At 35.7% G+C, this 26,859-nt stretch overlaps 4 protein-coding genes across 4 annotated transcripts in view; 2 read left to right on the forward strand and 2 right to left on the reverse strand.

The window, feature by feature from the left end:
- LOC125828564 (GATA transcription factor 15-like) overlaps nucleotides 1-14,600 on the reverse strand; it is a 43,646-nt gene extending 29,046 nt beyond the window's left edge. Inside the window, exon 1 of the mRNA XM_049507873.1 lies at nucleotides 14,597-14,600. The gene's annotated coding sequence lies outside the window, so the exon portion shown is untranslated. The remainder of the gene's footprint in view (nucleotides 1-14,596) is intronic.
- Nucleotides 1,850-18,915, forward strand: LOC125828548 (uncharacterized). Its single transcript, XM_049507851.1, has 25 exons — nucleotides 1,850-1,902; nucleotides 2,037-2,112; nucleotides 6,320-6,400; nucleotides 6,526-6,625; nucleotides 6,724-6,808; nucleotides 6,970-7,019; nucleotides 8,657-8,736; nucleotides 9,267-9,326; nucleotides 10,276-10,375; nucleotides 10,470-10,547; nucleotides 10,729-10,793; nucleotides 10,925-10,993; nucleotides 11,071-11,148; nucleotides 11,225-11,320; nucleotides 12,349-12,419; nucleotides 12,528-12,605; nucleotides 12,728-12,821; nucleotides 13,489-13,584; nucleotides 15,464-15,681; nucleotides 15,773-15,887; nucleotides 17,203-17,334; nucleotides 17,427-17,534; nucleotides 17,618-17,730; nucleotides 17,797-17,898; nucleotides 17,972-18,915. Exons 2-25 carry the CDS (start codon nucleotides 2,068-2,070, stop codon nucleotides 18,471-18,473), a joined length of 2,616 nt encoding a protein of 871 aa, XP_049363808.1. The 5' UTR covers nucleotides 1,850-1,902; nucleotides 2,037-2,067; the 3' UTR covers nucleotides 18,474-18,915.
- A 1,457-nt stretch (nucleotides 18,916-20,372) lies between these two features.
- LOC125828562 (ubiquitin-conjugating enzyme E2 32) lies at nucleotides 20,373-24,038 on the forward strand. Its single transcript, XM_049507869.1, is given in 6 exon segments — nucleotides 20,373-20,592; nucleotides 21,689-21,820; nucleotides 22,426-22,510; nucleotides 23,133-23,296; nucleotides 23,381-23,606; nucleotides 23,609-24,038. Coding segments are annotated over 6 exon segments (903 nt in total). The 5' UTR covers nucleotides 20,373-20,481; the 3' UTR covers nucleotides 23,794-24,038.
- A 581-nt stretch (nucleotides 24,039-24,619) lies between these two features.
- On the reverse strand, nucleotides 24,620-25,873 carry LOC125828556 (UPF0481 protein At3g47200-like). Its single transcript, XM_049507862.1, has one exon. It carries the CDS (start codon nucleotides 25,871-25,873, stop codon nucleotides 24,620-24,622), a length of 1,254 nt encoding a protein of 417 aa, XP_049363819.1.
- Between the last annotated feature and the right edge of the window lie 986 nt (nucleotides 25,874-26,859).

The raw sequence follows: 26,859 nt of genomic DNA on the forward strand, positions 1-26,859 counted from the left end.
GGATTACACTTCTTCAAACCAAAAACCGAAAAACCCAAACCGAAAAATCGAATGCACACCTCTACTGCACACGTGTCAAAAAACTAGTTATAAAAATAAGAGAATGGGTCATTTTATGTTTTCTGTTGGAGTCTTTCAATTTCTCCCTACTATGGAAACTGAATGAATCAGTGGCCCAATATTTGATGTTTTCTATTAGAGTCTTTCACTTTCCCATTCCATACAACAAGAAATGTGTTGTGCGAATGGTCTGCTTTATATTATATCATGCCATTGTCACTTTGGATTGCACGACTCCAATTTGCTTTATGAACGTGTTGGGTTGCAAAAATTGTCTCTTAGATCCATTCTGGTTAGTTAAAGAGTTCAGGTTATCGGGTACCTTGATGTTTTTCATGTTTGAGTTTAGGGAGTTGGTTATTGTGTCTTTATGTAATTGCATGCTGCAACAGATGCCCTGGTTTTGTGGTCTTCTCAAACAATGTTGTACTTCCTCAATATCTCTACTTGACATGTTTAGATTTCCTGCTTTTGCCTGGTATTCATATGTATTTACTTGTATTTCAACCTGAAACATTCGAGTGGGTAACACAAAGAGATAAGTCTATTATTCATCCAGCTATAACTTTATGAAAGGAAAAACATTATTAAATGTCATTTCAAAAACTACCTCTCTGAGATTGTGATAAGAGTTGTGTATACTCTACCCTTTGAACTCTACATTGTGGAATTTAGTGGATATGTTGTGAATTTTGACAAGCTTAAATCAAGAACATTAGTATCTATCAACTAAGCCTTCTTTGCCAAAAAACTATCAAAGAGGAGTAGTTTATATGATTTTTAGTACTACAGATTATTATTGCATACCTAATAAAAAAAAATCTTCTTTTTTGAGTTTTGATAATGATGAATTCATGGTGTTCCAAAAGTTAGTTAAGGTTAGTTTTCCTTATTTGTTTCACATGTGTATATCATCCATATTTTAAGTTGTTAAGGATGATCCAATATGTTTTTATGTCTAAAGAATCAACTAAGCAATACAAGATATTTTGTTTTTATAGACAAATCTTTTTGGCCCACGAGGAAAAGACCAAAGTGGCAATATGATGGTCATCATATCTAGTATAAAGTATGAATTTAATCATTAAAGACGGCAAATACACCTTTCTCCTCAAACTTCATTTGCGAGACTATAAATATGTTATTGTTGTTAAATAGTACGACACTTTGATCAAATAGGTAGGCAATGTCATGAATTTGAATATAAAAAGTTCTAAAATTGCTATCGTAAGATGCTTATATTGAAGGGTAAACCAATGTACATGACAATTTAGGTGAATCTCACGTCAGAAGGAGAGATGAAAGTGCATATATATAACTTGATAATGCGTACCACAAGTTCATAAGTACACACACTTTTGGGCTATAACATTGTCTAATAGACAAATTTGCGAGATTCATCCGACCAAAACAGACAATACATGCTACGAGATTGAATCGTAATAAATATGATTTATAGTCGTTTTTCTTTCACTACAATGGTGGAAAAACCTCAACGAGCACACCAAATCCTAAGACGGTGTATCTGACGCCCATAACAAAGGGTGAGTCAAAAAGAAGGCCGAACAAACTTCTAAGCCGAAAGCTTCTAAAAAAGTGGTGCACATATATTTTAGTTTTTTCAATATAAATATTTTATAAATTATTTTTCATCAGTGGCAATTCCAATATTTTTCTCACAATCTAAGGGCATTAAAGTCATTTTGTACAATCAACAAGTGTACTGCTTCTGTATTCCCAAAGGTCAGGTCAGGCACGAACACTTCAGAAGAAAAAGAAACGAAGAGAGAGAGAGAGAAAGAAGAGAGAGAAAGAGAGAAGATTCACTACTCATCAATGGCGGTTAGGGTTTTGAATTGATCCCGAATTTATACCCAAAATAACCTCAAATACTTCATTTCTATCTCTTCCTCTCTTTCCCCTTTTTTTTTGCAACTCAAAAACCCTAATTTTAATCATTCTCCCGAAAACAGCAGGCACAGTGAAATTTGGGTTCTAGAAGTTTCTATGGGTGCTCAAGAGAATTCATCAAACTCTAGTAATCCGATGCAGGTTAGTTTTGTTGATTGTTCAATTGGAAAAATCGTTCCTTTTGCTTTATATAACCCTAAGGACTGAATTCACACTGATTTAGCTCCTTTTTTGTTTGTTTGTTTGAAATTAATTAATATAGAATTGATTACGTCTCAATTCCGAACTAGCTAGATTTTAAGTATATGTGATTTTAGTTTAACTATTTTATGTTAGCTGTTAAGGTAAGGTGGAACTCCTTTATTGGGACAGGATATGTTTTGCATCTGTAGGTTGAGTGTGAGGTTACTTTTTTTTTTTTGGTTTGAAAATTGAGGTAAGAAGTATGATAAACGTGCTTATGAAGTGGAGAGGAGTACAGGGGCGGGCCAATTATACACTGAATTTTAATATGAGCCACTGGTTGAGGGGGATTTGCTTTTGTCATTGTCTTCGCATTTGAGCTAGAAATACAGAATTCATCAGTCGAAAAACGCTTCTTTGCTTTGTAACCCCAAAGACTAAAGTCACACTGATTTAGCTTTTTTTTTCCCTTTGAAATCAATTATCATGGAATTGATTACGTCTCAATTTTGAACTAGCTGGAATTGGATATTTAACTAGAATTTGACTGTGTATTGTGCATTTTGGCTGCTAAGGTATTGTGAAACTTCTTTATTGGGACTTGGGACCTGGTACCGGCTATATTTTGAGTTAGAGTCAATTTTTTTCTTTTATCGTGGAGAAAGCCAATTATACAGTGAATTTCAAACTTTGAGTCATTGGTTTAGGGGATTTCTAGGTATGAGTATTTATGAAGTGGGTCCGAGGGGAACTTGCTTTTGTTGTTGTCTTTTCGTTTGAGCTAGAAATACATAACCTGTCTCAGAATATATCCGTTACCAAAAAAGTATTTCACTTTTGGACACATGTCAAAGTCTTGGGGATTTGGATGAAGGTAGCTGAGCTCAAAAAATCATATTTGCTGGGTTTTTTTTGCAGTGCTACTCTAGCATTTATGTTTTGGTTCAGTTTCATTTCAGAAGGTACTTGTGGCAAGGTGGAATATTACGTCTTCTATGTTTGCTTTGTATCCTGTTGAATTCTTATGGGTTTTGTTATCTATAATATTCATCCCTCCGCAGTTGATATTAGACTAAGTTATGTTGTTTCGGTACTGATCAGTCTTACTGAAAGTGGACCTGCATTATTGATTTGTATGTTAGAATCTAAAAGTCAACTTTTTCGTTAGGCGTCAGGAGAAAATTTTCCCATACCATGGGACTTTCTGAGTTGGTGGCATTGATGGTTAGTTTGTATTTCCCTGGATTTTTTGTGGAAAAAAAAATTGAAAATTGTGTACAGTCTCATTAGGGATCTTGTTATGTTATTGAGGGAACAAGAAAGCGAACTTAATGTGATAGATCACAAAGCTATTTTTGTCTTAATACACTGCTCAAAGAAAGAATCAATTTTGTCTTTGTATTGACACACAATATGCAACATCCTCCACCTTTTGTGAGGTTAAACAATGTCTGGGATAAACGAAGGCATAAATTGAACAAGTCTGGCTAGCTGTGTTGTTTTTTGTGGAGATGTATAGCTTTGATAGATTGTTTGAAGTTTAACATGTGAGGGAGTAGGCTGGAAGTTTGGTTGTGAGAAGCACTTTATTGTGCAAGGGTTTTTGGATAAGAAGAATGATCGTGAATTAGATAATTTAGGATTGTTTGTGCCTAAATGCTGACAACCTAAATGTGTGGGCTTTAGTCTTCCGGAAGAATGATGTGATGGATCATAGATGAAGATGTAACACATTGAATTAGAATAATATGGTTGAAATGGGTCGAGGTGCGTGAAAGCTGGGCAGACACCACGGTCATTTAAAAAATATGGTTGAAAAATGGAGTATTACAAGACTACTATACGACCAAAAGTTACCCAGCAGCATATCATTCTCAAAAAAGAAGATGATACATAACAACATTTTATGCAAATTTATAAAGCTGTTATGAGACCAACACGATTATATGGAAACAACAATGACATATGGGTGTAAATGTGGGTGTCCGAGGCTTAATGTGTCCACACGATGAATGTCATATGATTTGTATTTGTATTTTGTATATATGGGCCTCTCATTTTGTTATGTCCAACATTAGTTTAGTGCTTGTCCTTGTACATTAATAATATTTTCTTCTGTATAATGAAGAGATGGTTTACGATAATACAAGATTGGACATATTAGAAATGATCCATTTTCGGCGACATGAATTTTTGTGCTCTATTTATTTATCAAAAAATAATATGAAAATTGTTTAGATCTGGTAGAAGATGCAAAGAGCAAATATAGAGGACGAAATTGGAGAAGATTGCTAGAGATTATTAGGTCTTATCTTGCATAAACTTCCAAATCCACCGATTGGTAGGTGTTTAACAATAAGATGATTGAAGGTAATAAAGGAGAACTTTTCATTACTTATTAAGAAAAAGTAATAAAAGGAGGCGAAGAAACCTATAATCACACATTGGAAGTTCCCTCAAAATGCCTAAAACCTCTCAGAATTAATGAAGACTTAATCCTGTTTATAAAGCTTCCATAATCTGCTTATTTTGAGAAGTGCTTTTTTGTCAGAAGTGCTTTTGCAGTAAAAAGGCTTTTGGAGAATAGCCTTGACTATTTTTTCCGATCAAGTGAGAATCGTCCATACTCTTTTACGGAATTTATCAGCTCCCTTGTCTTTTGACAGATTGTTCTTCCTTTATTTTGTAACCTACGCATTTCCTCGATGCTTTTGTTATTTATATGCCTAACTTCATAAAAAAAATAGCAGTTTGTGTCTGGAAATTTCATTTGGGAAGTCTTTTCAAATCCTTTGGCCAATATTAGATCTACAATTTGTGCTTGGTCAAGGTTTCAAAAGTGTTTCAGGGAAAAAAAACTTTTTTAGCTTCTGAAAAACAACTTCTGCTACTACTCAAAAACATTTCTAAATAAAATAAGCACTTTGGGTTTCCCAGTAGCTTTGGCAAACATGCTATTTTATTTTTTGGAAAATTGTAACTCTGTGTGTGTGTGTATATATGTATATATGTATATATATATATGTGTGTGTGTGTGTGTGTGTGTATACTATTCTCTATTTTTTCTAACACCTAGGATTTCTTTCCCTCCAAATAGTCCACCATATGCTGGTTGTTATGATTCTCCGTCTGCTTCTGCTCTTGACTTGCAACAGTAGCTAAGAATAGAATATCATGTTTTAAAGAATATTTAAAGGTGGTACCAAATAGTTAAGATTCATTTAGGGAGCCTAATTTGTCTTTGAGGCATTTTATTTAGCATTGGAATGAGCAAATGGATATTGTGGATCTTCATAGCTTACTCTAGTTGTATTGGAATTGTGACATGTTTGTTGATCAACAGATTGATATCAAGAGCCACATTTAGTGTAGAGTTTGTTAGAATGGTAAAATTTCTTTGTGTATCAGTCGACATGACAGTAGAGGTGACCTTATGCTGATGTAGGATATTTCCTGGTTAGGTCATTTGAAAATATAGATGGTTATTGCATTTCCTATTCTTATACCAGTAACTTGACCATCTGATACTTGTCGTGGAGGGAGTAATTGTATTCTGTTGGATGTGAGATTGGGCATTAAACTACAATTACCTTTTCTCAAAAGGGATTTTTTTTTTTTTTTTGGGTATTAAACTCTATCCAGTTTTCTGCAGAAAAAAAAAGATATGTGATGTCTCTTTTATTAAAATAAAAGATGTACTACAGTTAATTAAGGCACGATTAGGCTACCCGTTATTTTTTATAAGGTGCAAATTCATTACACGAGGGAACTAAGTTTGGTTTGTCGTTCTCAGCTGAAATATTGTCTCCAATTCAGGTGTGCAGGAAGGATTGGAATATTTGTGTAGTTTGTAGCATCTTTTGTTCTGTGCGCCTTTCTGGAGACCAATGTAGATATTCCTTCTACATTCTTGTAGCTCTATCTCTGTATATTTTGTTTAGAACCCCCCCCCCCCCCCCCCCCCCACACACACACACACACACACAAACACAAACCTCTAAGAAAGAAGAAACTTCCTGCCGTGTCTCAACTATGATTTATTTACAGGCTGAGGAGCTTTAAGCAGCTTTACCTGCTAATATGTTTAGCTTTGCTGTTGGTCGTTATTCTGTTCTTGTATTACATCAATTCTGTAATATTAACCTTTGTCTCATCTGCACTGCAGCGTGTAAAGGTCTATCGCCTGAATGACGATGGGAAATGGGATGATCAAGGAACAGGTCATGTTACTGTAGATTATATAGAGGTAAGTGTTCGTGGAATATTGATGTTCAGCTTATGCCATTTTGTTTGTGTCGACAAATAACGTGTCATTTGCACTGATTGGGAGGGGTTGATTTTTATTGCATCTGATTGTGGATGTCAATGCAGAGGTCAGAAGATCTAGGATTGCTAGTAGCTGATGAAGAAGATCATGAGACTTTGCTTCTGCACCGTATCAGTGCAGATGATATCTATCGGAAGCAAGAAGGTGTCCTCCAGCTCCATAGTTTTGTCTCCTTTCTTCCTGTTTATTACTTCTGTTATGTTAGTGTACAGTTTCATGAGAAACCATGTTCTTCTATTCAGATACAATTATATCTTGGAGGGATCCGGAGTATTCAACTGAACTAGCTCTTAGCTTTCAAGAGACGACTGGTTGCTCCTATATATGGCAAGTTTTTGGAAATTGATTTTGTATTTTATCTCCTCTTTTCTTGGTTATACTACCATCCTTAATCTATTTGTATTAATAAGGTTGCTTAGATTTTATAGAAGCTGTTAGAAACACCAGCAGATAACATCTTGTCTTTTTTTTGTTTTTGTTTTTTGTAGGGACCATATATGTAGCGTGCAAAGGAACATGCACTTCAGTAGTCTTAACAGTGAGTCCATAGAGTAATCTTTTTGTACACTTGACAAATGGAACATTATTGAGTTCCCATGATGCTGAGTTTCAAAAGTTTGTCTGTGAATATAGTACTCACGTGGGAATAGTCATATTTCTGGCCCCATGAGGATATATGCAGTGTGTACATTGAAAAGTTTCGGTCTATTTTTCTCCAATTAATCAAAATGAAATGAGATTAATCTACTTGGGTTAGCATTATGTGGTTCAATAGCCAAACAGGAAATGTAAAACTCAATTGCAATTATCATGATTTAGCATGAAAAGGTTTCCCGATGAATAATTCAGTTGCTATTATTAAACACTTAATTGCTATTGTCATGATGTGTATAAATTTTGATGCTGGGTACCAAAATTAGTTTATCTAAGGCGCATTATTGATGATTTTAGGCAGAGTCAAACGAGATGTGTTATTGACGATATTGGGTTGCTTCACCGCAATCCTCTGGATGCATTGAGAAATAGCATGCTATAGCAATTCTCCTTCAAAAAAGTATTGTTTAGCTAGACTTGTCCTAGACAAACGAGAAGATGCAGGGCATGTGATGTTACTTCACTAATACTTATATGTACTATATGGGGAGAGAAAAATATAAGAGCTTTTGATGGAATAGAGATGGATTTTTTACACTTGAGAAATAGCTTCTTATTCTTTATTTCCTTTTGGTGCACCCACGAGGTTGCTGTAGGTATAGAAGATTAAATGTAAGTTGCCCTGCACAGCTTAGCTCACTTGGCAAAGGTTGAGGGAGATTGTGGCTTAGGTCACGGGGTCAAGCCTTATGCGAAGACTAAGCCTAGTATTTAAATGGAGAAGGGTGGAGGGGTGTGCCCATCATCTCTCGAGTTTTGAAGGTTGTGTTTGTCTTAAGGGTTGTGCTCTAGATGGATTTCTCGGTATTTAAACTTAAAAATAAAAAAAATAGGTGCCATTCATAGAAAGACATATCTTTTTGTAAGCTTTTCTACTTTTTGGTATACTTCTTGTATACTTGTGTTCTATACAGATATACTCTATTGCTTAGGCGTGAAGCTAAGATATATAAATCTGTAATGATTTATTATGTGTATTTTGTTGTTTGACTGGTAGAGTTCTTCCTTTGTTCTTATTTTCTTGGTGAAGTGTTAATTGTCAAGGATCACTTTTAACTTTATATGTATTGATATTGTACTCCTGCTTAATTACAAAATATAGAAATTAGCTTCCAGAGATATTACCAAGTCTGTTTCTCAAGTTCACATTTCATTTCGACATTTTCAATTAACTGACAAATGGGGGTTTTGAGGGTATGTTCTGTTGTCCACCTTTAGCAGAGATCCTCCAGTGGAGAGACATGAGTCACATGATAACACATGGTGTAGTCTTGAGTGTTTTTGGAAAAGAAGAGTAAAATTTAGAAGGATGATGACAAGGAAAGAATAAATTGCTGTCTTTTACAAAAATAGGTCCACACAGTTTCTCTCCTACTTCTGGGACACCTATCATTGGGCTCTCTTGTGCTTACAAATAACTGTTGATATTTTTGTTGACTAATTTTTTCATACCTGTTGGGAAAAAGGTTTTATGTGCATGACTTATTTGTTTCTCTTCTTCTTTTCTTTTACTATTTTCAGATGAGACATTTCATAGTGTCAACAGTGATTTGAAGGAGTTACCCCCCGTTGAGCTTTCTACGCTTCCCTTGATATTAAAGGTTTATCTTTGTCATCCTTTCAACATTTATTATCTTAAAATAGTTGAAATGTCTTTTTCTTATATTGCCTTGATAATTATCAAATCTCTAAGTTGCACTTGAGGGTGTGCCTTAGTAATCAACGGGCGGGGGTGGGGATTGCTTTCTCAATACTAACCAAAAAAACATTTAATTCTTTTTTGATGACCGTGGTGTCCGGGCCAGCTTTCACACACCTTGACTAATACCACAGGATACATCCCACTAGCAACATGTACCAAGGTAACTCTGTCCACCAAGGCTAGGACAAATGGGAAGAATCACCTAGTTTTTTTTCTTGTCTCTGCTGAGTTTTTAATCTGAGACCTTAGGGTTCTCAACCACTTCATTGACCACACCCTTGGGTGCAAAAAAAAAAGCATGTAAAAATTAAAAGGTATAGCGTATATTCTGTTTGCTTTTGTGTGTGAAGGCAATACACTTCGAGTCGTGCAAATCTTTTCATACTGTTTACTGTTTTCTGAAAATGTTGTTAATTGTTTGACTTGCAGACGGTTGTAGAGGGTGGCATTGCTGATCAGTTGCGTGTTACCGAACTAATATTGAACGATGTGAGCTTCATGAATCTTGCAGTTCTCTAAGCTTGACTTCTTTTTGGACAATTAATTGTCATTGGAATGAGGGATTTCATGACCTCAAATTAGCATTAGTAATATCTTCCTCCTAACAAAGAAATCGAAGATTAGTGATGGTTGTGAAATTGCTTCGAGCATGTCAGCTTCAGAATTAATTGCTGTCGTATTCATTACCCACTTGAAAACATAGATGTCCAGTCTTCACCTTTTTGAAGCAATTATCAAGTACATTAACAAAAACTGGATGAGAACTCGATTATCTGTTATAGATAAGTTAGAAAAAATGGAACTGAACCATCAGCTGATTATAACTTTGTTTTGGGTAAGTTAGATGTAAAATTTTGATTGGTATAGTAAACTTTTCTCTGCCTTTAAAGTGGTGGCTATATGTACAGGTTAGTACTCTGTACTGCCAGTGTCCTTCCCCCACCCCTCTTCACCCCTCCTGGTTTTCACCACTTTGGCTCTTTTCCTATCAAACTGAAAACAATCTGGGCCAGCTGGTAGCTCAACATGGGTCCACTACTCGCTCTGGATGTGTAAAGATTTTTCTGTTGCTGGCAAAACTCTGAAAGATCTTCAGTCACTGCTGTCTCCTTGCATGCCTCCTTCATCCTTTTACAAGTCTTGGAATAGTTGGAAATGACGACTCTTTTGTACTGTTTGTGAAAATTCTTTATGCAAAGTGCAGTATTCTATTCAAGTTAGTGGTGAACTCTCGAGGAGTTTCTGACGCTATATATAAGACGAGAAAAACGGGAGAGGAGCCCTCCCTACTCCTATCCCAAAAAGGGCGAAACAAGACAAGTGTTTCGCTTTTTTATTGATTTCTGTTCATGTTAAAAATTACTTGTTTAATCATTTGTCTTCTTGTTTTCCGGATCAATGGGTGAATCGTACTGAGCCGGGTTCTTTTGTTCTGCAGCAAGTTTTTTTCTGTAAGCTGATGGATTTATTTAGGATTTCCGAAGATCTGGAGAATATTGAGAATCTTCACATTATTTTCAAAATAGTGAGAGGAATCAGTTAGTATTTCCTACTTGTCTCCCATTTTCTTTTGGGTATGCTTTGGCTTGTTTTGTGGGATTTAATTAATCAGCATGAAATGGTTTCTTGCAGTGATGCTCAATAGCACTCAGATCTTTGAAAAAATATTTGGTGATGAGCTGATAATAGATATTATTGGGTGTCTTGAATGTACGTTTTTGATCCTATTGCTTTCAACTTTTAGTTAAAATGTCTTTTTTTAATTCCTATAGAACTCTTTGTTTAATTATTATATACTGAATGGCCAACCCCTTACTCCAACCCCTTACTCTGAAGACATTGATCTCATTTTGGAATGTCCTGACGACCTGATTCATATTTTGGACAACAGATGATCCAGATGCTCCTCATGTTCATCATCGCAATTTTCTCAAAGAGCATGTGGTCTTTAAGGAGGTACACTGTTTCTTTTCTACTCCTTTTCTTCCTGCTGCAATAGTACCTCTAAGGAATGTTTGCTGAAATGTCTTCAATGTTAGTTCAGTTTGCATTTATTGATATCTGTTATTTCCTTGTGGGTGTGTTAGGCTATATCTATTAAAGATTCGATAGTCCTATCGAAGATACATCAAACATACCGAGTTGGCTATCTTAAGGTGATTATGTTTTTTTACTTTTTAGATGACATCCTTATACTATCAATGTAACTTACAGTTTGTGGGCTTACTTTCAGGATGCCATTTTGCCTAGAGTGTTGGATGATGCAATAGTTGCAAACCTTAATTCCATAATCCATTCAAACAATGCAGTTGTAAGATTTTCTTCCTGAAGTTAAAATGTTGTTTCTTCTGGTTAATATAGTTCTTGACCGTTTGGTTTTGATATAGGTGGTATCTCTCTTAAAAGATGATAGCACCTTCATTCAGGATTTGCTTGGAAAGTTAAAGTTGCCTTCTACATCTGCAGAATCAAAGAAAAATTTGGTAAAGAAAATTGTTGTTTCCTCTTTATTTTGGGTTGACTCTGTTGCATTGCAGCTATTAGTTGGTTTCTTTTTCTTTTTTCTCAGAAGACATTTAATTGTTCATTATGTTGTCAGCTTCTGATAATTGCTTGTTCGTTTAGTCATTGGACTCATCTATTTTTTGTTTTGGTTGGTCATTCTCTTATATTTTGTTTGCTTGCTGTTTTCTCATTAAATTTGAATTGGTCAACGCCGAAACTTGAGGGTAATTGATTATCCCAACCCCCAAACCCCCTAATATTATGCAAAAATCCATATATTTTTAAATGTAAACGGTGCGTGTGTTTTGTGCATCCTGGTCCTGACCAGCATTATGGTTATGAGTTCTAATACAAGCTGGGGAGGAATCTGAGTAGAATCCAGGATCGTCTCCTTCAACCTATGGATTAATAATTCTGTGTAGGCTAGATTTGGCATCTAGAATCAACTGGTGAAAATTTATTTTGACAACTGAAAGTAAAATTTTATTATTAAGCCAACTGGTGAGAAGTACTTGAGCTCCACCCTTTTTTTTTGACAAAAAATCGAGCTCCACCCTTTCCTCTAGGGATCTGATTGTGTCAAGATCCTCTCCCCTCTTATTACTCATCTTGTCAGATATAAAATTTGTTTAATGGAAATGTAGGAAAACCTTGTGCTTAGGTGGGAGTGCAATTGGTAAACTTATATATCCTTGCGTCTGTTTAACATTAGTTTTACTACTGATGCTACTTTCCTGTAGTCCAGTTTGTTCTGTGGATGTGCTAACAATTATTGTCATTTGTTTCACTATGAATCCAAAAACCTGTTCCTAACATTTGGCATGTTCTTGCGCTAATGATATTCCTTTATAGTGCACTCCTTTGTCAGTTATTCTTGAAATGCTGGTAGTATTATCACCTTTTACTTTTTTGTTCCTTATTCTGATGTTTATCGGGAGATCTGGGAAAGGATATTTGTATTCTCATCATTACTTTACTTGTTATTTCCTTTTCTTGGATTGGGCAGGTGCACTTTTTGCATGAGTTTTGTACTTTGAGTAAGAGTTTGCAGGTGGGCCAGCAACATCGTCTATTTAGGTATGTGTCACATGCTGCATCTTTTGTATTAATATCAGTCTAATATATCTTATGTTGCTTTCATAGCAAATGGAGCTGATAGAACTGCAAATACTATTATGGTTGCAGGGATCTTATTAACGAAGGCATATTCGATATCATAGCTGATGTTTTGGAGAGCCAAGACAAGAAGCTAGTCCTGACGGGGTAATGGACCATATCGTTATATTTTAGCAAGTAGACTCTTTTCCTTTTCCTTTCGTCTTTTTAAATGATTGTAGTTTTTGCTTCCCTGAAATTCTCATCCAAAATGATTCTAACTGATGCAGGACAGACATCCTCATTCTTTTCTTGAATCAAGATCCAAATCTTCTGCGGTCTTATGTAATTCGCCAGGAAGGTCTTGCACTGTTTGGGCTTCTGGTGAGCAAAATTTTGTTTTTTTCTTCTCTTCTTTTCCTTAGAATTTTACATCAACTTTTGCCTGATGGTGGAGACTAATGGAATATCCAGTATATCAGTGTGACTCTGGCTGTTGGTTACCTTCTCTTAAGAAGCATTCATTCATGTAATATTTATTTATTTTTGCAATGATGTGCTTCAATATATGCGTTTTGATATCTAATGCCTGCCCCCTCCAACATGTTCTTCTGAGGCATCTTCTGTCATGTATGAATGGTCAGTTATTCTATGCTGTGAATGTGGTGCTTGATTCATGATATAAATAATTGGATAAGTGGTTGGTCTCTCCTCCATTTCTCATCTTTTGGACATTTCCTGTTTCCTTATGCTGTATGTTTTTGTAATTCTAGCAGAAAGACAAGTCCTTGTAGTGGCTTAGACCATATTTGTTAATTTTAGTACACATCTTCTTTTTTCTTGGCTTTATGTTACGATCAAATGGTGTTGGAGAAGTATTTGGTCTTTCTTCCATTTCTCATTTTTTTGATGTTTTCTGTTTCCTATGCTGGATATTTTTGTAATTTTAGCAGAAAGACATGTCCTTTTTGTGGCTTAGACCATATTTGTTAATTTTAGTGCCACCATGGAAGGTACTCGAAGTAAGTAATAGCATGCTTCAAATTTGCAGGTCAAAGGTATGCTAACAGATTTTGAGGATGATATGCATTGCCAATTTCTTGAAATTCTGCGCAGTCTCTTGGATTCATATGCATCAGGATCACAGGTGCTTTGCTTATAGCTTTTCTGGTTTTGCCACAACAGTTCTAGCTTTTTCTTTTTTCAGGGTAGTTAAATTTTAGTACCTTGTCCAAAAAAATCTGGGTAGTCAAGTTAATGACGGGGTTGGCACTTCGAACATAATGTTCAATGTGCTTTTTTCCTTGTGGATCTAGCATTTTGTCTCTTATGTCTTCCCAAGTATAGTGATGGTGAGTGATCTTTAACAAATTCTATTTCGAACTGATAATATCTGACCTCCACTTGTGGGATTACACTGTTTGTTGTTGTTTGTTACCTGATAATATCTGACCTGTCTAAGTGGAGATACTGCCTTACAATATTCTGATCACGTCTACTGCTTGTTCCCTAGATACTGATAATATCTGACCTGTCTAAGTGGAGTTACTGCCTTACAATATTCTGATCACGTCTACTGCTTGTTCCCTAGATGTATGTGTGGTCATATTAGGAGAGATAGGATTCGGAACGAAGATATTTGGGACAAGGTGGGTGTGGCCTCCGTGGTGGACAAGATGAGGAGGCAAGGCTGAGATGGTTTGAGCATGGGTAGAGGAGACGCGCAATGCCCCAGTGAGGAGATAGCTATGGTGGGTATTAGGAGAGGTAGATGTAGGCCGAAAAAGAATTAGGGAGAGGTGATTAGTTGACATGGCACACATGTAGCTTACCGAGAACATGACTCTAGATAGGAGGATATGGAAGTCAAGGATTATGGTAGAAGGTTAGTAGGTCCCTTATTAGTATTATTATTAGTACTCTCCTACTACCCTATGCTTCAATTTTATTTATACTTGTTGTTTCCTATGCTTCGGTTATCGTATTATTTGTTGTTGCTACTGTTCTTTTCTCCATTATTTTCTCTATGGTTTCTTCATTACTGTATTTCCTTTTCTTGATTTTGATGTGTGGTACTTGAGCTGAGGTTCTATCGGAAACCTCTCTACCTCCACAAGGTAGGGGTTAGGCTGTGCATACACCACCCTCCCAGACCTCACTTTGTCACTTTGTGGGATTACACAGGGGACATTGTTGTTGTTGTCTAGTGCTTGTTTGCAAATGTAGGGGGGGGGGTTAGGATTAAGGATTGGATTATAGAGGAAGACGGAATCAGTAGACACTGGGGGGAAGAAACTCGTTTTGGTACCATATTTTCTCTCCTTTCTGAAGTTCTAAAGATATTCCTATGGGTAATTTGAACTTGTAGAGGCATTACTGCTATAGGTGGTTTAGTATCTGCCTGTGGAGGCACTACTATTTTAGGCGGTTCAGCATCTGCAAACTTGATTACCCAGGGCTTCGGTTCAAGGGCAAAGGTAGCACAACACAGGATATGTGGCAGGCACACGCAATGAGCTTTAATCCTGCTCTGGATCAAGTTTGGTAGTTAAATGGAAAAGGTTAAAGGAGTCTACCCATTGTCCACCTAGTTTCAAAACTAGAAGCAACAGATTTTCCGGTTATCGAAAAACAAAGTATCTCCAATTTAATTCCCTTGTGCTTTGGGATGGGGATTAGTTTTTTTTGTGACTTAATTGCTTTTTGAAGTATTCGATTGCTATTGTTTGAGAAAAAAACAAGAAAATGCACGTGTCTCCTCTTTAATTGCATAAGGTCTTTGATGAGGTGGTTCACATAATCCACATGGCATCAGAGTATGCAGAGATTCGGAGTTTACGTTTCACGATCCCTTATTATGAAATGAAATTTTTGGGTTCTTGGCTTTGCAAAGATCCCCCCTTCCTTCCGCACAATGTGCGCGACACATAAAAAATAAGCAAAAGGGTCTCTTATCTTATTGTTCTTACATTTCAACAACTATTTTGAAGTCTTGTTTTTATTGTTTTCTTTTAATTTTGTTCCAGAAAGAGAACATTGTTGAAATCTTCTACGAGAAGCACCTAAGTCAACTCATTGATGTTATAACATCATCTTGCCCGACGGATGGTATCACCCAAGCTGTCAGTAACTCTGAGAGTTTTGATGGAGGAACTGGAAAGCAAAGTAGTGTCAAGCCTGAAATACTACTAAATATTTGTGATCTCCTATGTTTTTGTATCGTGCACCATCCTTACAGAATAAAGTAATCTTCTCATCTTGGTATGGAATTACTTGGTTCTTAAATGCTAAATTTGATTATTTGATTTAATGTGGATATCTTTTCTGTGTTTCAGGTGCAACTTTCTTCTTAATAATGTGATAGATAAAGTTCTGTTTCTTACTCGAAGAAAAGAGAAGTACCTGGTAGTTGCTGCTGTTAGATTTATGAGAACTCTTATTTCTCGCAATGTGAGTTGTTACTTCTATTAAGCAAGAGACTGTTGTCTGTGGACATGACTGAATTGATCAAGTTTTGATTTATTTGTCCTCTATGGTGAATGTTTTACCCCGTTAAATGCTCTTACATGTTTTAATATAAGTTGCCCCCAAAGCCTTGGCCCTTGGTCAAACGATAAATGAAGTATAGCGCGGTATACGTGGTAGGCGTATGTCATGAGTTCGAACTTGTGCTCCAACTGGGATTGGGCTAGCTAATTTTGCAGGGAATGTCTGGGTCATTAAAATAAAAGGGTTTTCACATAGCACTGTAGACGGGCCTGTAATTTTTCTTTTAGTGATCCTCCATATTTTTGTCTTGTTCTGTTGTCTTGTGGTGATTCATGAGTTCATGATTGCCCAAGAGACTTGGTTAATGTTGAATGAAACTGGTAGCTATCTTATGCAAGTTTATTTTTTAATAACCCTATCTTATGCAGGTTTTTATCTTATAATAACTAGGTAAAACTGCAAAGACTTGAAGTACTTTAGTGCACTGTTTGGATAAGCTTATAAAAAGCAACTTATAAGTCAAAAGCTAAAAACCATAAGTAGGGGATGCCCTACTTTTGGCTTATTTTTGAACTTTTTTGGCCTAAAGGTGAGTGCTTAAAAGCACTTTTCAACTTTTCCAAACACCTCTAAAACCAAAAAAGTGCTTAAAAGCCAAAAGTACCTATGAATAAGCTAATCCAAACACCGCCTTAGACTCCTATAGTCCACTGAGGCGTAGAATAGGGGGTGATCAAAATTAAGAATCAAATCCAAACTTCGATCTAGTAATTAACTTTTTGATATTATGTAAGATTTTGTGCAACAAAAAATTGTAAAAGTAAGATGATGAAGCTCTTCTAGCAGCACAGAAAAATTTTCACCCTCTAATTAAATCCTCTACCCTGTGATTTTATGTGCATCAATTAAGTTTACATGTACTAAAATCCCTGGTAACCAGAACTTGTGAGATAGATTAGTAGGTTTGAAGTAAGTTCACTATGATTGAGTTTTTTTTTTTATGAAGTAAGATGTTGTATTAGAAAGGCATCAAGGAGATGCAAACTACGTACACAAAAACATGGTTAACCATGAGTTGATTTTCCTCTTTTCATGTATAACCAACCAATTTCGGCTAGAGTTTTCTCTCTCTTCTTCTTGTGTCATTTCACATTGCCGCTAATAAGCTACTAATTTGGCAGACTGAACTGTGAAGTATATTTTTATGTTCATCATTGAGTGTTTCCCTTCTGTATATTTGTGAATATATTAAAATTCTTCCGACTACGAACTGCAGGATGAGAATTTGATGAACTACATAGCAAAGCACAATCTCCTAAAACCTGTTGTTGATGTCTTTGTTGCTAATGGAGATCGCTACAATCTTCTAAACTCAGCTGTTCTTGAACTTTTTGAGCATATTCGTAAGGTTGCATCTTACTTCCTTGACCTGCTTAGACTGCAAAAGTTAAATGTGACATGGCTTCTTTATTTCATAGGATCTGACATGATATAATGCAGGATAACTTGAAGATATTGCTCAAGTATTTAGTCGACTCATTCTGGGATGAGCTGGTCAAGTTTGAAAAGTTGACATCGATCCACTCATTGAAAATTAAATATGAGCAGGTATTATTCATTGGGCCTGTTGTTCACCATTACACTCTTGATAGTGATACTTGGCTCTCATAATGGTTTTGGGTCTTTTGTAGTCTCTAGACAGTGCAGGAACGAGAAGTATCGGCAATCTATTAGACGACCCTAGGAAACGAGTTGAAGACCGTGGTTTAGAGAAAGAAGAAGAAGAATATTTCAATGAAGAGAGGTAGGCCTTTACTTTTTTGCATGTAAAAATGTTATATATGGTACACTGAATATGTGTATCCTTCAGTGACGAGGAAGATTCTGCCTCAGCATTCGTGACTAATGCAAATAGAGCGCAGTCTCTGCCGGCCTTGCCTAATGGATCTGCTCCAAGCGTCTCACCTGTGAGGTAAGTAACTGTTACTACTGGAATCTGGATTTATTAAACTAAGGGAACATATTTTGAGACTCCTGTTCTTTAGATCTGGGGGGCTTGTTGATTATGATGATGATGAGGATGATGAAGATTATAAGCCACCACCTAGGAAGCAGTCAGATAATTCTGATGAAGATGGGTCAGTAGAGTCTTTCCCGTTGAAACGTAAGCTGTTGCAGATAGAAGAGCCTGAGCCAAAAAGGTTGCAGCGTATTGCTAAAGGTTCAAAGTCTCGAGACAGTGTTTTTGCTGCTTTATGCTCAACCTTAAGTCAAGCAGTTTTACCCTCTAAAAAGATGGATAGTACAGTACAAGATGGTCCATGCTCAGATGGGGATGAGAAATCTGTCGAGTCCAACCACGAGGAGAAAGGGAATTCTACTGATAATGGGAGTGCTGATTTGGATAATCATGACCACCGAGAACCAAATGGTCCTAAAAGTTATTCTGAAAGCATGCACACTTCTCCTGATAATAGGCAGAGAGGAGAGGACTATCCATTAATACCTCCAAAATCATCACCTGAAATGGCTGTAAATGGATCATGACTCTTCTGAGATCATCATGGCATTTTGACTCCTACAATGATCTACAAGATATTGCTTGAGCATGTGCTTTGCTTCAAATGACACCTCTGTACAACTTCGACATGAGTGATGATCTAACAGGCAATTCGATTGTTGAATTTCGTAACTATTGGTGGAGGGGAGTCTGTACAGTGTTGTTACAAGCGTGGGGAGAGATTAGCCACCGTCTTGAGTTTTCTCTTTCGTTTAGCATTTCCAATTGCTCCTGTAAAACATTACATAGATATAGAATTTTGGTTACTCCTATTCTTTGGTTTCATCTCTACCCCCAACTCCATCTTCACTTTCCTTAGTTATGTGCACTTGTATGCAATGTATAGGGCACCAACTTTTGCCCTTGAAAGGTTTATTCTTCAATTTAGAGAGGTCAGTGTTGCTTGAGGCCAAATTTTCTGTTTCAATGTTGCTTAATTGTATATTTGAGTGGGACAATTAACATTTACTGCATACATGTACATTAGATTTACGGTGGTAGCTCACTTGGCTTCTTTTTACCCCCCTCCCATCTCTTTGCTACTCTACTTATGAAGTCCGGTGGGTTTTCTCTCTTTTGTATCTCAACAACTTTCTATAGTATTTTCACCATGACTTTATATTGTATTTGTCAAACTTGTTTTTGAAAACACTTCTCTTGAGTCTAGGGTTTATCGGAAACATCTTTTGCCTCACACAAGGTAGATATGAGGTTTGTGTATCTAGTAGATCTCACTTGTGGGATCATACTGGAACGTTGTTGTACCTCAATAGCTTCAAGGTTTTTAGTTATTTGAAAGAAAGAATTAGGACAGATAAATAGAACTTCATTACGTGTAGGTAAACTTTTTGCCTTTTTTGAAACCTCTTTAGCCTGCAAAGATAAAAATAAGATTTGCATACATCTCATTCTTTTCAGACTTAACTTGTATGACTATGTAATGTTGTTTAAGGTCTTGCCCTTTTTTCCATTCCTCTCTCTTGGTTGCTTAATTTCTTTCTTTCTTGTGTAGTAAAACATGATGGAGATGTGTGTTGGTTGATTTTGGTCATTGGTGTCTTTTAGTCTCACATTAAAAGGGTCAATATTAATGTTTTTGGATAGCCACATCTTTTTAAATTTATTTTTTGGAGTTTTAGAAGACTTCTTTTTCTAGATGGTGAAGTTCTCCACAAGTTTGTCTTTTTGTGTCCCATTCCTCTTTTCGAGGCTTACCCATAGGAAACAAGATTACAAATCCCCAATTTGAGAATTCAATATCAGGTGTTTCATACTTTGCATTTCAACTAATGGGATCATGAATCTTTTAATTAAGTTTGTACGCCTTTTAAGGAATAATGATTGATATTCGATAGTTTGTGACTATGCTTTTCAAGTAATGTTTCAAAATTTTCAATCGTAAATGTCATGAGATTTGTTCGATTTTCTTCTATCATAAATACTAAATTGAGAATTATAAAGAGTCAATCCTAGTAAAGGAAAAGTAAGTTAGGGTAATCTACAGTATAGTACTAACTGTCACGTTGAAGGAGCCTCTAACAACTAAATTGGTATAAAAGAATTTATCGTAACACATAAAATTCTCTCTATAATATTCCTTAGACGAAGTTTTTGAGCATAAATTCGATAAGCGAGAGGGGTAAGCTATAAATAAAATTCTCTCTATAATATTCCTTAGACGAAGTTTTCGAGCATAACTTCGATAAGCGTGAGGGGTAAGCTATAAATCCATCCCTTCTAGTCAATATATTAATCTTTCATAATCATGAATTATTATTACTAAAACAATTCATTAAGATTTTGTCATTTTATCCAATAATTAGTCGCCACGTCACCCGCATCTTCACTTTCTTTATATTTATTATATTATATTCTCACCCACCAATTTTTTTTCTTCATATTCATCATTATCGGTGCTACTTTTTTGACCGGCTGTGGGTTTACGGTGACCGGAGACGGCGGCGACGACAGTGGCAGCGGCTCAGAGTAATAGATATGGCGGAAGACAAGTATAATCTGAAAAATCCAGCGGTGAAGAGAATCTTACAGGAGGTTAAAGAGATGCAATCAAACCCTTCCGATGATTTCATGAGTCTTCCTCTTGAGGTTTCAATTTAATTCCTTAATTTTCCTTTTTTTCTTATGAAATCGATCTTATCCTTTCATGTTTTATCTGTTTGGATCTAGAATTTTAATGTGGTGCATTTTTTTCTTTGTGAGATTCAAATTTATTAAAAAGATTTAACTTTTTAGGTGAATTGCAAATTATATGTGTTAATTTGAAGAATTGAGGATTAATGTAGTTTGATTAAGCTCAGAAAATTAGTCTAATTCACTTGCCATTAGCTAAAACTGTGAAACAAGTGGATGTAGGTAAATTTGCTGGATCCATTTGAAAGTTAGTCAAATATACTGGGATAAGCAAGAAATGTCCAATACATTGGAGAATTTGTCTGCTTGTATGAGTGTAGATGTAAATAGGGTGTGTGGTTAGTTGGTATTCAAGGTAAGAGGGTATAGCTAATTTGCTTTGTCGCGAGTGGTGGGGAGGCGGGGGTGTACTTGCTTTCTTTTTTGCTATGGAAGTGATGGTTTACTGCATTGGTAGGGAAGCTGTTTCCTTGATGCGATTTTTCCTGCATGGATGTACAAGTTTTAAAATTTGAAACTGTTTGGCAAAAGCTTGTTTGCTGTATTTACTGCTAACAAAATAAAAGAAATTGAAAATTGGACAAGGCAGCAACCATTGATTTCTAGTATTTAATATGATAGTGGTTCTATATAAGAATGCTCATGATATAAAACTCTTAAGCTTCGATAAAGTTTTATGATCTAAGTTCATATGTCAAGGATATTAGTTGATCCTGCTGAAGAATAAACCTCACTAACAATGAATGATCTATGTGCTCTTCTAGTCTGTTTGATGTCTATGTGGTGTTGTGTATACATGGTCAAGATTTGATTTTTGGGCATTTTCCTTCTATTCCTATGAGGTAACATGTGTATATATGATCTTGAATCCATCACTGGTAAATGAATTTCATCATAATTGATTCTGTCAATATAACTTTCAAAAGATTGCGTCTTGCATGAAATTCTATTGATAAATGACTGGTTGTCTTCCATTTACAAGTTACTTTTAATTCTAGGACTTGCACAACGACATAGCAATTTAAAACTGAACTTTATATTACTTTTTCAGGAGAACATATTTGAATGGCAATTTGCAATCAGGGGTCCACGAGATTCTGAGTTTGAACGGGGGATTTATCATGGACGAATCCAGTTGCCAGCCGAATATCCTTTCAAGCCTCCTTCTTTCATGCTTTTGACAGTGAGTTTCTTTCTATTTTTAAAGCTTGTCTTACTCCTTGAGTCATTTTATGGAACAAGGTTTAGTAATTGGAATAGGGCGAGGCACGAGCTTTGTCGGTTAAACCCCACACTGCGACAAGCAGACTTTACAGATTGGGCCGGGCAGGGTGCTAATAAGTTTTGATGTGAAAAAAAGGTATCATGGGAAAAAAGAGGCTAAGAGATTTCTAATTCAAGTGGAAAGTCAGAATATCTTAGGAAAGTTTTTACCATACGATAAGATCTGACTCGAGTCTGAAGGAAGTTGTTGCTTTGCTCCATGTGCAAATCTTGAATAAGTTTTGAGGTGTGACCCAAGCCCCCCTCCCCCCTCCCTTGCTACACAAATTCGTTCAGGAGGGTAGCTAAAAAGGTTGGAGAAGGAAAACAAAAGGTTCGTGGATTAACAAACTGAAAGAGAATAGATGGGATTATTGGTTTGGTGGGGGCAAAAAGGAGTCTGTTTTGTGGGTGGGTCAGGCTACAGACTGGAGAAGCCAAATTTCATTAGCATCTAGGTTTAGAGTTGATTCATTTCATGTTTAATATTAATAATCTACTAACTCATGGTTTTGCTCTTTTCAGCCAAATGGACGTTTTGAAACTCAAACCAAGATTTGTTTGAGTATTTCTAATCATCATCCTGAGCACTGGCAACCGTCATGGAGTGGTAACTTTATCATTCTCTCTTACCATTTTTCCCAATGTGTTATATTTTGATGAATTTCACTTTCATATCGTTGCCTTAGTGTTCTTTTCTTGGGATATATTGACAGATACCCTGTTTACGTGAAAGCAATAGAACAGTTCCTCTTGTTGCAATTTTAGGCAATGACATGTTAGGACATAAAAAGATATCTTCATCTGCATGAGTTGGAAATTTCCCTCGAAAATTATATGCTCCATTGCTTTTAACTTGTGGCTGTATTTAGCTGAGTCTATATTATTGAAATATAGCATGAGGTTGTGTTGATGGATGTAAAAGATAGAAGATATGATTGAATACGTGCACTAAAATTTTTAATAATGGCTGCTGGTGTACTGTACTTGAGCAAAACAAAAATGCAGATACTGTAGTAGGCAAAAATTTCAAATCAAAAAGTAAAGTGTGAGCAACCTTTTTTTGCAATTATTATTCCTTAGTTGTATTGACTAGAGAGGAGCATTTTTCGGTGGATCAAGCTACTGCATGGTATAGTCTTCTGAATTAATGGATGCTGCTTCCCATGTTTTGTCAGGTGCACAGCTACTGAAGCTAATTTGTATTTAATTGTTTTACTTTTGATTTGCAGTTCGCACTGCTTTGGTAGCTCTGATCGCATTTATGCCTACCAGCCCAAATGGTGCCCTTGGATCACTAGAATACACAAAGGAAGAAAGGCGTGTTTTAGCTATTAAATCTCGTGATGTGGCTCCAAGATATGGGACTCCTGAGCGCCAGAAGCTGATTGACGAGGTATATCATTATCTGAATATCATTTTGACAGCCAATATGTTGTTATCTGTGGGCATGAGAATTAATAGTTGGTTTATTTTATAGATACATGATTACATGCTAAGCAAAGCACCACCAGTTCCTCAAGCTACTACCTCACCAGCTCCTGAAGAACAGAACAGTAATAGAGAGGATGAGGTTCAAGAGAGTCCTGAGAACCCCAGCAATGAAGCTACTGAAGAAAGACGTCCTAATCCATCTGTTGCTGACACAACTACTGAAGAAAGACGTGAATTGGCTTTAGATGCTGATCCTGTACAGGCACCTATAGAGCCCCTGCTGTACGGCCTAATGAGCATCGAATATTGCATACACCTCAACAGAGCATTCCGAGGCAGGCTGATGACCGTTTCTTCACATGGGCAGCAGTTGGATTTACAATCGCTATACTTGCACTTCTGATTAAGAAATTCATGAAAGCTAATGGACACGGTGCTGTCTTTATGGATGAATCGTAAATCTGCCAGCAGTAATTATGGAGTTCAACAGGGGCAATTTACTTCACTTTCAGCCAACTTATGCAGAAAAAATGTAGTATATTTATCCTTTTGCTATTGTGACATCGATTATAAAGATTGTCCAATGTGTAAACATGATTTACCAGATATTATTTTCATAGTGTTATTGTATAGAAAAACAATTGTCTTTTCTCTGAAGATGTGAACAAGTTAAGATGAAGCAAAGAAATTCAGTTTGACATCGACTGTTTTTTTTATTAGTAATACTCAAAACCATGTATGTATGTTGTTCGAGTAAAAGAGTAATACAGTCGGATTTCCCTATAACAATTTTTCATATCTAACAACATCTTCGCATAATGGTCAAGCTTTTTTGTGAACTGATTTTTATGTTATGTTATATTATATGTTCATTTGCTATAACAACAACAAATTTAGTGTCTGGGGAAGGTAGAGTAGTTCTTACCTTACCTTTGAAGAGTGATTGTTTTCGATAGGCCCTAAAGAGAATGAAAAATGAAAAGGATGCAGAAGCAACAAGAAGAAAAGGCCAAAACATATATGGGAGAATGAAAAATGAAAAGGATGCAGAAGCAACAAGAAGAAAAGGCCAAAACATATATGGACAAATGACGTAGTTATAAAGAGGTTTGTCTTTGAATACAGTAAAGTTTTGACTTTGAATATAGTAATAAAACAAACAAGCATATATAGATATAATTTCGAATCTCCATATAATAATTTCCCAAGCATGGTGCAATAAAAATGCAAACAAAAGAAACTAAAATTGCAGCAAAAACATAAAACTACTAAAGAAAAAAAAATGTTAGCATGAAATTCCTTTGGCAGTCTTCTTATATACATTGCTAATTTTCTGGCTGCATTTTTTCCACTTATTTTTCTTCTTATATCCATTAACTTTCTCACAAATTCCACTATAATAAAAATCCTTGACATCAAACTCCACATGAAGCCTCATCATCAGTTGAAAAATCTCATCATCATTATACAAACTGCTATCCAAAATCTCTCTATCTGTCAAATAACTTGCATCATCTGCAGACCTTACAAAACTTTTCATGAGGTAAACGTAAGACGCAATGTGCTTTGTTCCACTTCTAAAGGTTCCACATTGCTCCAATGCCACCATATTCTTGAACAAAATCTCAGAGTAGCTATGTATTTTCAATGATGGAATTTCCAAAACTCTGTCTTTAGTGAATCTTACATTCATGACACTATCACTTATGGCTTTCTTGAACTTGATCCCTACATCATGAAGATGTAACACATTGTGCATATGTTTTTGTGTTCCATTCGAGTGAACTTGTGGACTCGTTGGAAGATAACAATGATGAATCAAGTCCAGTATATGGTGAACATTAGGACCAAATTTCTGTATAGTTACAAGTCCATCACCAGGAATCAGTTTTCTAAAGAAGAGTAAAGCAAGTTGCATGAGGGAGTAAGTACATTCTTTAGGAATTGGAACTAAGTTGAACATTTGGTGAAGGATAAAGAATGGGATCTGATTTTCGAGTAGAATCAAGTCACATCTAAGACGGAAAAACATGTCGTAGTTGATAAAGAGTATATCATCTCTACGTCGAAAACCCTTTATAACAAACTTGATAAAGAGCTCAATGAGAAAACAACTATCAAGTAACATCATTTGAACAAACTCATTACTTCCAATTTGTTCAAATGTGTTTTCACCATAGCATTTTCTTGCTTTATCCTCTAAATTTCTAAGTGTTTTCACACAATTATCTAAAATGGTTTGTGTGTTTATTGGTTTTCTACTAACAAGTGTGTTGAGATAACACCACTTATGTTCCTCCATAGTTTTAAGGTTATCAACTCCATGATGAAAAGGACCTATTGAGACTAATTTAGGAGAGTAACTATATTCACTTCCCTTTTTAAGTTCTTGAGGAACTCTGTTGAAACGTCGAAAACTTGAGACATTTTTCATCTTTTCATCAATTGATTGTGCAAGATCTTCTACTTCTGGCACGATATCGCGTAATTCATCATCATTTCTCTTGACATTTGTGTAAGATATATCTCCTTCCTTCATCTTTCCTTGAGACATGAGTAGAATTGGCTCCCTCCAAAGCCTCCAAAAGCCTTACTTCATTAAACTTTTTAAATGACTGCAAAAACAAGGAAAAAAACAAGTCAAAAACCTCAAATTTGTACTACTTCACCTCCAACAATCACGCTAAGCAAGGACGAATTCAAGATTTAGAGTCAGTGCATTCTGCTTTTTATAATCCACTACGTCTATAGGATGTAAGAGGTGAAATGAAGTTACCAGATAAATGTAAATCAGAATCTGTTGTTGATGACAAAAACCATAAAATGTAGAAATATTTGATGATTGATAGGTGTTATAAATGTGTATAACATGAGAGAAACTTGTATCTTTTTATGAGTTGAACATGTAGGAGAAGTCATTATTTGTTTACTTTATTTTGAGAGAAGCATTGTTTTGTCAGAAAGCAAAGTATTGTTGGCAAAGAAAAACTATGTATTAATTACTTTTATCAGAATATAGGAATATTTTACAACAATATTTGAGTATTACCAAAAGAATATAAACATTCTTAGATTCTGACAATGCTCTCTGAAATTTACCTTTCCTCAGGAGATTTGGAGCAACGATAGAATTGTTTCTGACCTATAGGTTATGGATTTAGATGTGGAAGTAGTCATTGATGTTTGTATTAGGATAGAATATCTATAACACACCTTTCGGAATGTGACTCTTCTCCAGACCCAACAAACACAAATATTTTATGCATCGAACGGCCATTTAACCCGTAGTGATCATTATTGAAGCACATTAAAGAAACATAAATAATATTTATGTGCTAATAGAAAGTGTATTCATGTCTTTTATTATATCAAGTTTCAGGGTAAATGATAAAAAAAAAAAAATAGGCATAAGAGATAAATATGTCTTTTAACTTGGCCGTAATTAATATCTACGTCCTTCAATTTTGAATAATCACAGGTAGACACTTGAATTTATATAAAGTCGAACAAATAAATACACACATC

The sequence above is a fragment of the Solanum verrucosum genome, unplaced genomic scaffold (assembly GCF_900185275.1).
Source record: "Solanum verrucosum unplaced genomic scaffold, falcon-dt-bn FXZP01000273.1, whole genome shotgun sequence".
In the NCBI taxonomy this organism is placed as follows: domain Eukaryota; kingdom Viridiplantae; phylum Streptophyta; class Magnoliopsida; order Solanales; family Solanaceae; genus Solanum; species Solanum verrucosum.